The sequence below is a fragment of the Epinephelus lanceolatus genome, chromosome 8 (assembly GCF_041903045.1).
Source record: "Epinephelus lanceolatus isolate andai-2023 chromosome 8, ASM4190304v1, whole genome shotgun sequence".
Taxonomy (NCBI): Eukaryota; Metazoa; Chordata; class Actinopteri; order Perciformes; family Serranidae; genus Epinephelus; species Epinephelus lanceolatus.
In genome coordinates, this window is record NC_135741.1 from 32,125,913 (window position 1) to 32,139,668 (window position 13,756).

The 13,756-nt window shown below is 41.1% G+C and overlaps 1 protein-coding gene across 1 annotated transcript in view; it reads right to left on the minus strand.

Moving 5' to 3' along the window:
- Positions 1–338: 338 nt before the first annotated feature.
- The window catches only part of LOC117258197 (oxysterol-binding protein-related protein 2-like), a 34,355-nt gene continuing 20,937 nt past the window's right edge, over positions 339–13,756 (minus strand). The window contains exons 3-14 of the mRNA XM_033628821.2: positions 13,306–13,432; positions 9,319–9,394; positions 6,775–6,909; positions 6,577–6,674; positions 6,284–6,466; positions 5,958–6,065; positions 4,360–4,449; positions 3,852–3,972; positions 3,214–3,339; positions 2,250–2,373; positions 1,727–1,817; positions 339–1,441 (exon numbers count right to left, since the gene is read on the minus strand). Of these exons, the coding sequence (XP_033484712.1) occupies positions 1,339–1,441; positions 1,727–1,817; positions 2,250–2,373; positions 3,214–3,339; positions 3,852–3,972; positions 4,360–4,449; positions 5,958–6,065; positions 6,284–6,466; positions 6,577–6,674; positions 6,775–6,909; positions 9,319–9,394; positions 13,306–13,432 (1,382 nt within the window). The 3' untranslated portion in view covers positions 339–1,338. The remainder of the gene's footprint in view (positions 1,442–1,726; positions 1,818–2,249; positions 2,374–3,213; positions 3,340–3,851; positions 3,973–4,359; positions 4,450–5,957; positions 6,066–6,283; positions 6,467–6,576; positions 6,675–6,774; positions 6,910–9,318; positions 9,395–13,305; positions 13,433–13,756) is intronic.

The following is a 13,756-nucleotide window of genomic DNA, read 5'->3' on the forward strand; positions in this document are numbered from 1 at the left end:
GGGGAAACAGGATTGTGTCTTATAATGTGCTTTTAATATGAGAGATTTTCTCCATTTCCTCAGCCTTGTAAAGATAAGACGTACGAACCGGAGGATGAATAATCAGATTTTCTGCACTCGTGTGTGACTCCTATTTTGAACATCCGTAAACCTCAGCTATGACTCAGCAGCCAGTTATCCAAGCTGCGTATACACATTCAGTTAAGAATGTAGAGTGACTGGAGGTCAACGTGAGCTCACGGTGGGTTGTTAATCACACTGTACATCTCTACTGAACAGCTACATACAGAAGCTACTGTACAGGCCGAGTTAAGACAACAGAGTTACATTTTGAGGGGGTGAACAGCTCAGGCTCAGCTCTACTCATTCATCTGTTGCCATGTAGAACATCCAATTGCATGTGATTTCCTCTTTGATCCCAGATCTGGTCCCGCTCGAGCTTCACATTCCACTCTGCTGTCGAGGAAACATCCATTTTCTAGTAGTTGCCTTGATTTATTTCAATACATAAACCTCAAGCAGAAGGTTAATGGGAGGGTTTTAGGATATGACACGTGAACAGTAATGAGCTCAAGCTTGCATTCGATTCATCTTGACCAACTAAACCAACAGTATTTCTTTATAACTTTGTTCCTTAATGAGTACAATGTCGCCTATATCTATTTTTTGAGTGTTAAAAAAGGGAAAAAAAGCATCCTCAAGATTCATCTTCAGTCAAAGGAGCATTCACATCCCTGATTCCCCTGTTGACTGGCAGTCTGTCCATGTCCATATATCCATCCATGTGATTATTATGTTTTACTTCATGTTGTTTCTACTCATATTTACTCATCAATGACACTTGACTGTTCTAAACGTCGCCGTCTGGAAGCCTGGCGGGCGGTTTCTCAGAGGAGAGAGTTTGATTGTAAAGACTTTAAACATTCAGGTTGGATCTGTGAGTTTGTGGGTGCGTTTAACTGCCGATGCACACGTACCAGCTCTCTGCCGCTGCGATTGGTCAGGATTAAAATGGTTCTTGTGCTCTAAACGATGCCGGGGCAGAGAGATGGGAAGTGTTTGCTGGTTGTTATGTGAGAATAAGACGCTCAAGTGAAGATACAAAGACCTGATGACTCAGGAGACACCAAGCAGGCCGCTGTTTGAGAAAAGGGACAAGCTTTTGGCTTCTTTGTAAGTCTTTCCAATCTGCGCTGGGTGTGTCGGTCGGCTAAGAGATGATGAAGGCAGTGAGATGAAGGTGGGATGTGGATTCTGACATTTCTCTCCGTTTCATGACAGGCAGGTCATTGCAGGTTATAGAGGAGCAAGAGGAGTAGTAAGAAGGCCAGCGGGCTATCAGTAGATATCAGGCAGGTCTTTGTAGTTCCTACTGAAGTAGCCTCCGGTATACAGCCAGCCCGGGGCATTGGTGTATGGATTTGTGCCCAGCTGGAACCACCTGAGAGACACAAGAGAGATTAACAACTGCTGAATTTATCTACCAATGAATGTGATGTTGATGTGCTTAAAATTTGGCATCTTTTGATGGCACCTCACTCACTCACTGTAATCATCAAAATATGAAACTACAAAGGAGCCCAGATTTAACCTGTTAATGGTTTGATGTGGGCGCTCACAACAACACAGTTATGTTATGTTTGTACCACCTGTATGTTTAAATGAGTTTGACTGAATGTTAGGGAGCACTGAAAGTTAGAATGTGTGTGTATGTGTGTGTTCCCACCTAGTAGACCACTCCTCCTCATTCTTGGCTCTCTCCTTTCTGGCAGCTCTCTGTTTCTCCTCCAGTCTCTCCTTCTCCCTACTGGCCTCATCTGTAAAAGAACACCCACACACACCGTCAGCAGATTGAACCATTTAACACAATAAAAATACATTCATTAATATACATTTATAGGTTCAAGGCATATGTCTTTGTAGATCACTCGTTTAGATCTGTAGGATGACATGAGACAGTGACACAGACACCCAGCAGGTGGCAGCATTGTCTTATTACTGTTCTTTGTATCCCATATGAAGTCATAAGCCGTCATACTCTCAGCTGTATTATTTACCAGAACAAATGTAGCATCACAGGAAAGCATTTTTTTTTTTTTTAGTTACAGAGAGGATAATCCGTGACGTTGGTCAGCTGACTATTTTATCTTCATAAATCTCTGCAGGGCATTACTGCCAGACAAGTCGCTGTATGTTCAGGCTGACAGAACTCCATTAAACACTGATAATGGAATTTTAAATGGAATTACCCATGTTGCCATTCTCCATGGCTCTGATGTCAGGCCTGAAGCGACAGTCTGTGGGCGCCAAGATGGCCTCCATGCCGGGCTCCAGCTCATTGAGCGACATTGCAAAGTTGGTGAAGTTGTACATCTGGGGAAGGAAGAGAGAGAATCAGGAATAGTAAGAGAGAGAGAGAGTGTGTGTGTGTGTGTGTGTGTGTTTGTAAATGTAGTCTTGAGAGAAAAATGTGTGCTAAATTCAGGCTCATTTTTCTGGTATGACTTAGATCTGCTAAAATCAAAGAGTATCAACATTGTTTAGCTAAAAAATCACTTGATCAAAACAGCTCATTAACTGAATTTTTGTTATTTGGCCTGAGTGTTTGTGAGTCCATCAGACCTTTCTGTACTGGACTGTAACACGTGTAGTGCTGGAGTCAAGGCCAGCTAAAATGAGACCAAATGACCACGGCCTGAGTGTAACAAGACCAAGACAAAACCAAGACTGAGTGGTTTGTGACTAACTCAAGACCAAAGCAGGGCGACTCCCACACTGCAGGACACACTTCCAATAAAATGTGGAACATGCAAAACACAGGCACTCATCAAACTGACCTGCGTGTGTGCATGTGTGCGCACTTCAGTGTACCATGAGAGAGGTCTTGATAAAATAATCAAAAGCCATTGCAAAGGTGAATTTTATGTGTGGGAATTTTATTTTGTTTTCTATGAGCGAACAAATACCAACACTAAGGAGATGAAATCAACTTAACCATCTTTATTCGTAACTCCTGTCCTGCACAGGCGATTTAATGACACCCCTGCAGTTGTGATCTTGAAATAAAATCCTGATTCATCTTTGTCTGAGACCAAGACAAGACCGAGTAAAAGTGTGGTCGAGCCCAAGACGAAATCAAGACCTTGAAAAACTCTTGAGACCAAGACTGATCTCAAGTACAGCACTGATTGTGTGTTTTTCTTATTTTCATACCATGGCAGAGTGCTCCGGTCTGGAATCTATCCTCCACAGCAGAGTACTTCCTGGCACAACGGATACCGTCTCCTGGATTTCAGGCATGTCGTCTGCATCATCGTTCTCCGCTCTCTCTTGCTCCTCCTGCAAATAATACACTCCACTGTTACTGCTGTCACTCTGAGTAGATGAAATCTAAATGATCTGAAATTAGAAGTGATTTTATTTATACTGTATCTACAGGATGCGTCTGTCTTGCTTCTGCAGAGGTCCTACCAGGATGCTACACACATTTTGAAGCTATTAATGCCTCACTACAAATAACCAGGCAGACTAAAGCTGAATAGCTACAGACCTCAGCAGCAGCCTACAAAAGCCTGTTGGTTTACCTGGATAAGACCACACAGAGTGCTGTGCACACCAACAGGAAATCAAGAGAGAAGGAAACAAATAAATGGGACTAACACCAAACACAATATAGAAATCAAGCAATTTTTGAGCCTTTTGTATTGCATTAAAAACTTAAGCCTTCTTGAAAAACAGCAGACACAGAAAAACGATGCTTCTATCACTCGATGTGACAGTAGCTCACGATGCTGAAGAGAAATACAAGCAGCAGATTGAAGGAACGACAGCTGTCAATCACTTGTTCTCACATGTTTGTTCTTTTTGATGTCTCCTTTCTTCTCTGACTTCCTGTGAGCCTCGTAGGCCTGAGGGTCCACGCTCCACATGCACTCGGTCCACTTCCCGTAGATGACACAGTGCTTCTTTTTACTGGACAGACACAAAGACAGAAAACAGATGCGAGGAGAGGAAGCAGAGGAATAATGGGAGAAAGAGGGGCAAGACGAGGAAACAAGAGAGAGAGAGCAGAAAGGCAGGAGAAGACAAAATGTGAAGAAGAAGAAGCAGTGTGGGGAAGAAAATTATGGAAAGGGACGAGAATAAATGTGAGTGAAGGAAAACAAAAACAAAAGGAAGAAAGGAGAGGCACAGACGGAGGAGAGGAAGAGGTGCACAGAGGAGATAAGACACAAGCAAAGAAGGAAAAGGAAGAACAGATTAATGTAACAACTTTCTAAACTTTAGGTGCAGGAAAACAGAGTATATGTATGCACATTGTAGGTGACGTGGAAATGTACTGTAAGAGTAAACACTGACTTCTTATCCTGGATGTATCCTTCCACTTTGTGCAGCTCTTTGTCAAACATCCCACAGGCCTTAAAAGTCAACACGCACTTGTCTCCAGTGCTGCAAGAGTACAAGAGAAGAGAAGAAGAACCCGTTAACATCAAGTGAAACTAATGTTTAATTCCTTGACACTGGCATTTTGGAGCTTCTGTTTATTTGTTTTAATGAAGATTATAGAATAAAACCATTAAATAAGCATTTAATTAAACGTAAAGCACATCCCTTCATATAAAAGATGTGTGCTCATACAATGACAACTACCAACATTAAAGACTGAGGCCAAAGTCTTCAAGGTTTCTGGTCCTCAGGAAAAAAGAGTATTTTACTAATTGCTATTAAGAGTGTCATTACTATGATTTAAATTAAACCCTCCTTAGGGGTGTTGTGCTGTAACAAAAGGTTGCCACTCTGAACCCAAACGAAACTGAACTTTAAATTAGTGCGGATAAAAACGAAAATGGTTCTCCCCGTTTTCCATGCGAGACGCTGATCCAATCAGTGCAACAGTAAAGTTCTGACAGTGCCAGCAAACTGTGCAACACTGTGATTTGACTGCTCCACAGCTCCTGGTGTGAATCTGTGCGACTCTGTGAATACGACAGAGCGTGACAGAAATAATGATGATACAAGCCTTGCAGAGCTTCCCTGGACAAATAAGCGTTAAAAAAGTGGTCAGCTTATTGTTTGCCGGAGAAGTCACACAGAGAGTCAACAAGCCGGGGTTTTAAGTATCAGAGTAAACACTGTGACAGAGTGAGCGAAGGCGCCAGGCAGGAACACTGAACAATGGACAGTTTCTCGAACAAAACGACCAATTTACAGCCGTCACCTCTGGCTTTAGAAAACTCTGATGAGATTTTTTTTTCTTACTATATTCTGACATTTATAAACTAAAGCCTGGGTCTCAAAGTGTAGTTTCCTCCCTCACCTACATGAAAAGCAAATACAGGTCAAGACTGCAGCCTGAGGCCTCTGCCTGACAACCTCCACCTGCCCAGTTCAACACGCAACTCAGTTTGAACAATGTATGTGGTAGGCGGTCCCTGCTCCACCTCTCTTTCAGCTAACAGGTCCTTTCAAAGGACTTTCAAAGATCCCTGAACTAAAGTATAAATCAAAAACAATGACAAAGTTAATCAGTGAAACTAACTGTTGGCTGCAACCCCTTTTTTTAAGAGCTGTACCAAATGTCCAATTTTTAACATTCAAAACTATTACTGAGTTTTTCAAATAAGGCTTTGAATGTCTGTGGTCACATTTTGTTACAACACCACCCTAAAAAAACCTTTAAACAACATGCTCAGTGTGTATAGTGATTCACTGGACTCAATAAGTTAGTCTTTTTTATTGAGTCAACTTTCTGTTATAACTAAATGTAATTTATGGTGCTGCTGGGCCGCTCCATTAATACAGGAGCAAGCCCTCACTTGTTTGCAGCAAGCAGGAGAGCGATCCATTTTTCGACCGCGGTGAAATGCAAAAAAAAAAAAAAAATAGATCGTAAATGATATGCTATAAAAAGACAATAAATGCACAGTCACAGACAACACCTCACATGTATAGTTTACCTGTGGTTGACGATTTCCACTGTGCCATACTGCTCTATCCATAGTTTGCCAAGGATGACGTTGTGTATGCAGCAGGAAGGGTTACTCCATGTGTACGCCTCATTGTGCCTGGAGGAAAGGAGAAAAGGGGAAGGGAGGGTACAAGAGGGAGGGATGAAGGGTTTAGGACCAATAAAAAAAGAAGAAAATGACAGGAAGGATAAAAGAGAGAGGGAGAGGCAGAACATTGGGGAGAGGCGGAAGAGAAGATGAGGAACTGATTTAGGATCAGAGGAGCTGTGATATGAACACGCACACAGTTTAACCAGCGTCTCTTTTAGACTCACTTGAGTAGCTCTAGTGTGATGGTCCCTCTAGGCTCAGCCTCGATGCTCTTCCCCCAGAACTTGAGTTTGGGGTAGATGGAGCCGTGGAAGACAAAGTCCCCGACCAGACTTTCTGCATGGAAGGCACTGACTGGGGGATGATGGGATACCTGCTCCGATACCAGCCGGTAACCCTGATCCTCTCTGTAGGAGGCAGCGGAGAAGATGGAGGTTAAATGATCTGTTAAAAACTGCCTGGGCACTCCGTGTGTGTGTGTGTGTGTGTGTGTGTGTGTGTGTGTGTGTGTGTGTACCTGATTAGCTCATAGGTCTCTCCCAGCAGAGGGTTGAAGGGTTTTCCAGTTCGGTCCCACTGAGACGCAACTGCTGACACAGCAAAAGCAGCTACTGCCTGAAGACAAACAATTATAGACAATGTCAGTGATTGTGTGTGACATCAAAGTGTCTATACTGTGTTTGTGTGTGCGTGTGTGTGTGTGCGTGTGTCTGACCCGCATGCGTTCTATGGAGTCAGGCAGCGAGCTGGCTCTGTTGATGAGGTAAGTGTGTTCCATGTATTCTGTGATTCTCTGCAGGAAGCTCAGAGGCTCGTTGAAGACAATGGGCATCGTGATCTTCGAGAGTTCCTGTGAAAAGCACAACATGAAGTCTGTGTTTTAAATTTAACCTTGACTAACAGACTTTGTTCCAAATCATTACAATTTCTTAGAGGCTCTCCATTCTGGTCCCACCGTATCTAACAAATACTAGAGAAAAACATAGCTGCAAGCGGCAATCCCGAGTTCAGGCCCTTTCTTGGCCAAGAAAAGGAAGTAGCTAAATTGCCACAATCACAGCAACCAGCATTGTTGGTTTCACAAAGGCTAGCATGTCACTACAGCTGATGTCATTTTGTCTAAAGAAGAACTGAAACCAATCACACACCACTATCATCATTACAATGTGTGCAGAGTAAGTTCACACTGAAAGTCTTGCATTTTGCTCCCATTTTATCAGAGGTAAACTAAACTTGGTGTGTATGCTCAGGACTTCGTGCAGGATGTCTCCATTGAGTTTAATAAGGATTGCTCTGACACAACTTGAGTTACAGCCTATTTCCTGCGAATCCCCCCCCCTTTTGCGAAGACTCTTTGATTGATTGTGGTCAAGTTTTTTTTACTAGTATTTTTCATTTATCATAGCATTGTATAGCTCCATCCCGCAATACTGTGTACCAAATTTGGTACTGATTCAGTCAAATCCAAACAGTTGATGTCAGATTACTGTTTATCACATTATGCAATTTGCAATAAATCCACAATGGTGTCCTTAATATTCCAGAAGGCTTTTTGGAAAGCACATTGAGTTGAATATGTGTGTCACATTTCAAGTTAAGTAGACCCAATGTGTGAGGGGCCTGGTCAGTCAAGATTTTCACTTTTTCAGCTGTTGATTTTGGGGCCACCATCAGGCTGATTGGGATCAAATTTGATGTAAAGCATTGGGCATTATTTCCAGTTATGGTGCCAAGCATCAAGTCAGTTGCTCATTCCAGCCCACTGGAACTTAAGTAAAGGCATAATATAGCATTTAATTCTTCATTATGACTCTTCAGACCTGGGTTTTGAGGTACCTATCTGTGGTATTTGTTGCACCCCTTATGGGTCAGGCTGCTTTGGGGCTTGTTCCCCAACATGTACTGAAGGTATCTACCCATATTTATGAATAGTAGACAAATTGTTAAATGGCTCTGGCCAATTTACTTCTGAGTCCCGCCCTTTGCAAAAACTTTTTGACTGATGGCAGCCATGTTTTTTTGACCAATCTTGCTCATTTATAATAGAAATGTGTGTGTGTGTGTGTGTGTCAGTCCCATGAAGCTGCGTAGCAAATTTGGTGTTGATAGACGAAGTCATAAAATGTCTATTAATTTTACTGTTGTTCACAATATGCAAGTTTGAAAAAAATCCATTACGGCACCTCTATGTTCCAAGAGGCTTTTTCTTAGAGTAAACTGAGCTGTGTGCGTGTGTGCCAAATTTCAAGTCAGTCTGTTGGTCTGTTTGGGTGTAAATTACAGCGCCACCATGTGGCCAACTGGGGATATATTTCTAGAGAAGTATTTGTACATTATTTCCAGTTATTGGGCCAAGATGTACATCTCTAGCTCAAACCAGCTCACAGCGTTTTGAGCTGTGACATAAGACAGCAAATAATAATAAACCTGCACAATCTCAATAAGGTTCTGTCTCTTTGGGGCTCGAACGACTGATGCAACAAACCAGACAATGTGGTAACATCTGCAGACTGCTGTTGAAACCATTTCTGGCCAGTGTTATCTAATCAATAAAAATATTACACTATCAGTTTAGACATAGCAGTCACAGTAGACTGCACCATGGACACTTTATTGACACTATGGACACTTTACAGACACCACAGCTGTCTGCTGTTTTGCACATACAATAACTTGCACTAGATGTGCTCCCTTTATCCACTGGTCATTTTCATTCACTGCTGCTCATTATTATCCACTTCCTATTATTTTTATCATTATTATTATTATTATTATTATTATTATTATTATTGTTATTTTTCGCTGTCTCTTGTATTTTTTGTACTTATTTGCATGCCTAGTTATTTAAGTTGTTTAAGTTTAAATTTGAAATCTTTAATCTGACTCTTTCTCCTTGACTGCTGTAACACTGGAATTTCTCAATTATGGGATCAATAAAGGTGTATCTTATCTTATCTTAAAAAAGTCATTTCATAAGTGTGAAATAATTCAAAACTCTGCTTTATTTCTGGTGACATGTCCCCGAAAATGAAAAAAAATCTAAATAAACAAAATGAAATAAAAACAACAATCAAACAAAAAATGGCCAATATATCAACCACTCTGTGCTACAAACCACACTAAACTCTCATGGGGCCTATCATCGCCTACTAAAGAAGTTTCCATCTGTACAAGGTATCTGTCAATGGTATACTAATGTTGTCATTTATTGTGCATGTAGAAAAACCACATTTGCATCTGGAAATCTGCGTGTCCTTACCATTCCGATGCATTTTTTCAGGATACTCCAGACACTGATGGTACTTCTGGAAAACATGGGTGCAGGTAATGACGTCCTGAAATGACAGAAAATAAGAAATTACTCTAAGTGTGTTTCTATCCACCTCTTTTTATGCAAAGTTTGTTTGCGCCAAAATTACAAAACATACATTACCTACATAACTCACAAAACATGCTTACACACAGGGCTGTTAGCACAACTCTTCCCAGAGAGCTAATTTCCTTTAAATGCGGTTAAACTTTGCGCCACATTTAGATGGAAACCCAACAGTTCTTCATTCACGCCCACACGCATGTACACAGCTTCCCCAAAATTTGACACTCAATACATTCTTTCTTGGCTTTGGCACCTCATGGCCAACTGATAGCCTAAAGGTTGTTTTCCCCACAAAAACCGCTGACTTCCTTTAGGTTAAAACACACAGCATTGGTTTCATGAGCCACACAGATACTGACAGCCGGCATGAGAGAATGAAAGGCCTATCTTGTTTTTGTGTGTATCAGTACCAACAGTATCTGATCTAACAAACTGATCAGGATGAAAACTGCTGTTGTAGATAAGCTGAGCATGTGGTCTGTCAGGTCTGTTGTTAGCAGGCCTGACACAGCAAATGCTACATGTAGAGTGGAAAAGAAATGGTAAATAGAATGAGAAAGAAACATTTCACTCTAAATCTAACATGATACTCTGCTGATTGTGGATGGACACAGACAGACAGGGATAAAACAGATATGTTCGCATGAAAAATTCAAGGCTCTCTTTCAAAGAACGGCTCTGCTGGGAGTAAATGGAGAAGTGAGTAAATTTCCACTCTGCATGTCCTCACTGAAATGAAATAAAAGTAACTGGCAGTGTAGGTCAGACACTTTTATGTACGAGTCAGCAAAGTCAGCCACAGACAGCCATAAGTTCCTATCTTCTTGGGGTTTTTTTTTTTTTTTTTAACACTAACTACTGTAGAGACACGATTATATTGCGCAACACTTCCTCATACAAAGAGTCAATTCTATGGACAAAATTCTAAGAAGATTCCTAGAAGACGCTCTCCAATAATTTTCTCTTACAATTAAGACTAGATCCTGCTAAAAATAAAGTTATTCACAAAGCATCTTAGCCCTTAAGAGAGCTCCTAAGGCGTGAAACTGTTAGGAGTAGGGAGGAGGACTTTTAAGAGGCTTCTTGAGCAGAGAAGAAAACAGCAGAGAGTGTGTTGTGTTTTTTTTTTTCTTTATTATACATTTATTTGTTTATTTTTGGTAATCTGTATGGAGCACAACAACCTCAAGGCCACAGTACATCAGCTACACTGCCTGTTTCTCCTCTGCTCTTTTTTTTTTTTTCTCCTTCTTCTCCGCATGCACTGTCACTATATAACTCAGGACTTAAGCACCTGTCCCTCAATCCCCCCTGCTTGTCCCTTACTTTCCCCTTGACACACTATGGTGTATCATGGCCCTCTCTGACTCATATTAGGAAGTTTTTCCAATAAAGGCTGATAGGCTAGTCTCCAGGGAGGGTGGGTGACGGTCACAATTACGCACAGTATGGGTATAAAATACTTGACTGCAAGAATAACAGTTAGGGCTGCACGGTATATGCGGTAGACGGTAGAAATTATATAAATTTGGCCCATGGTAGAGATTTGCGCTCTACCGTCCTATCGTCGATGACGTCATCGCACCTGCCTCAGTGTGAAAATGGCTGCAAGTACAGAGACAGCGGAGCAAGAGGAGCTGGTTCACGTCCGTGATTTAGCGTAGCACGTGCAACATGTGTTGCTGGAGAACTTGTGAGTGAGTGAGTTAATGTTTTATGAACAGCCCCGGACTTCTCAGACTCTTTTAGCGACTTACCGCTCAGAGGGAACTCATTCAGTGTCTCCTCTGGCAGCAGCACAGCGTCTCTCCCTCTCCTCTCTCGCCGTGCGCACACGGGAGTTGGTTTTCGGCAAGAGACTTTGTCATAAACCTTTGGTAATGTAAACCTATGTGACGCTAGGGGCTCCACAAAAAACTCCATATGTGAATGTGTGATAGTTGTGGTATCATAACAGCCTGTCACAGGTTACAGCGTGATGATTAGAGGCTAAATGGCAGAGCATAAAGGTCGAGGTGGAAAAAACACAACTCAGTCATTTAGGATTTTGCTAAAAGAAGGAAATTACCTTTTGATATAGATCCCAGGGGACATTTTGCACCATAGAATACTGGATTTTAATTTTGAGTTTTGAGATCTGCATTCTGCACAATAAATGCTCTAAAAAATACATTATATCTTTGCTTTTGTTGTTGTTGTTTTTTTTATCAATTTAGCTTTTCTAAGGGACTACAAAACCCATTCAGAAACACTTCTATTATAACTTTTACACTTAAATGTATACCGCGATATATACCGTTACCGTGAAGGGATTCGATCTATACCGTGATATGAATTTTAGGTCATACCGCCCAGCCCTACTAACAGTGCATCAATCTTCATAAAAAGCTTACACCCTTTTGTGGCGCTAAGCTACGAAGACTAATGCAGACAGGTATAAGAAAGAAAAAAAAAAAAAGAAAACAGCAGAGAGACAGAGGTAGGAGAAATATTCTCCAAACCTCTGAATGACAGCGAGTTAATGAACCACTACAGATTAGACTATGCAGGGATAATGTCTGGGGTCAATCTCATTAGAGATGCGTTCACATCTCTCACCCAATGCAATAACACCAGAAATGAAAGTGATCACAACTGTAAGATATTTGGCAACTGGCAAAACGCAACAGTGAGGAAGTGATGGCTTGCGAGTGTTGCAGTTATCTTAAGTAAAAACTAAAACATTTTAGTTGAAATTACAGTTTTTGTCAATTTGGTCATATTCTGAACTTCTTAAATCTTGGCCTGACAAATAACCCCCCACCCCAGCCCCAAACTAAACTGAAATTAGCAAACCCACTTTGAAAACTAACTGAAACTAAACTGAACTGAACAACAATAAAAAAGAAGTAAAAATAAAAACTAATAAAAATTATTATTATAACTCTGGTTGCAACCTTCAATCAGCAGAGTGATCACACAAACAATTACAGGACTTTTACAGTCTCCTGTTGTGACGCAGTTCATGTCCTTTCCACTGGATGTCCACGCCTTTTTTTCATCAATCAATCACACCTTTACTAAAATGAGTCATAGCAACAGGGTCAGGTTAAAGCCAGTTGCATGGCTCAAAAATACGGACTGTTGTACAAAAGAATTAAACATATGTTTTTTTCCAGAGCTGATGATGGAAGTAGCTAAGAGGTGAGCCTACTCGCTTCCTTCTCAACTCTGCTGAGAGTTGCATGTGTTCAGTACCAATTGGGTGCTAATCAGAAAACAGTGACAGATAAAGACAAAGTTTAAGAGCTGAAGCACAAGCGAGCATCTCACCTATCCTGGACACAGGAGTTTGCTTCACACTGTGTCCTTGTTCTAATTCATTTACTTAAACAGAGATTAAACATCACAATTAAAATTAGTCTTTATTGTTATTTGATAACTGCTAACAAATATAACAATTTGATTTGGGGCAAATAAAATTTTAGAGCAGATTTCTGACCCATTTACCCAACCAGGCATGTGAAAAAAAACAGTTGAACCATTATATGTACTGTAACAAAGCTGCCTCTTATATTAATTGTTTTTTAATGAATTATTTTCAGTTCACTTCCCTTTAGCTCACAGCTTCATATTTTCTATGTAAAAATTGAGGCCTCTAGAATGGGTAAGACTAAATGACAATGAAAACTTGAAAATAAAACAATACACAGGGGTTCATCAAGTGTCATGGTTAAAAATAACAACAAAAAATAAACTCAGCGCCAGTGAATAAGAGTTTTGACCCTGCCCAACACAGTGTACTGGTTTCAGTGGGAGGCTTTAAATAGTTTATGCAGCTACAAACATCCAAATACACAGTTGGAATGCAGTGCAGGAATGCAGCAATACCTGTGTTTCTTGATGCCGTTCTCCTGTGGCACCGATCCGTTGTTCTTCTGACTGCTGCTGTCAAACACAAGCGCATCTTGGAAACTGGCCTCCGACACCCCTTCATACGACTCGTCCGAATCCAGGCCTGTGGGAGAAGAATGTGACATAAGGTTATAACAAATCAGGTTGTGTGCAGAATACCTGCTCATTCAGCAGTGTGATAACAAATACAGACAGTCGAATGCACAGAGACACATTGGGCCCTATGGTTTTGCTGGCAGTTGATTTTGGGTCAAACATGAACATTTTGTCTGCAACATTTAACAGTCACTGCCAGTGCATACATTTGCATACTGTTTTGCATCAGGGACTTTTTGCCTGTGTTTGACTGGCAAATTTTATTGATTGCCTGTAACTGTTTACACTGACCAACCTCTTCACTGAAACAGCGGTCGCTCACTTTAGAAAC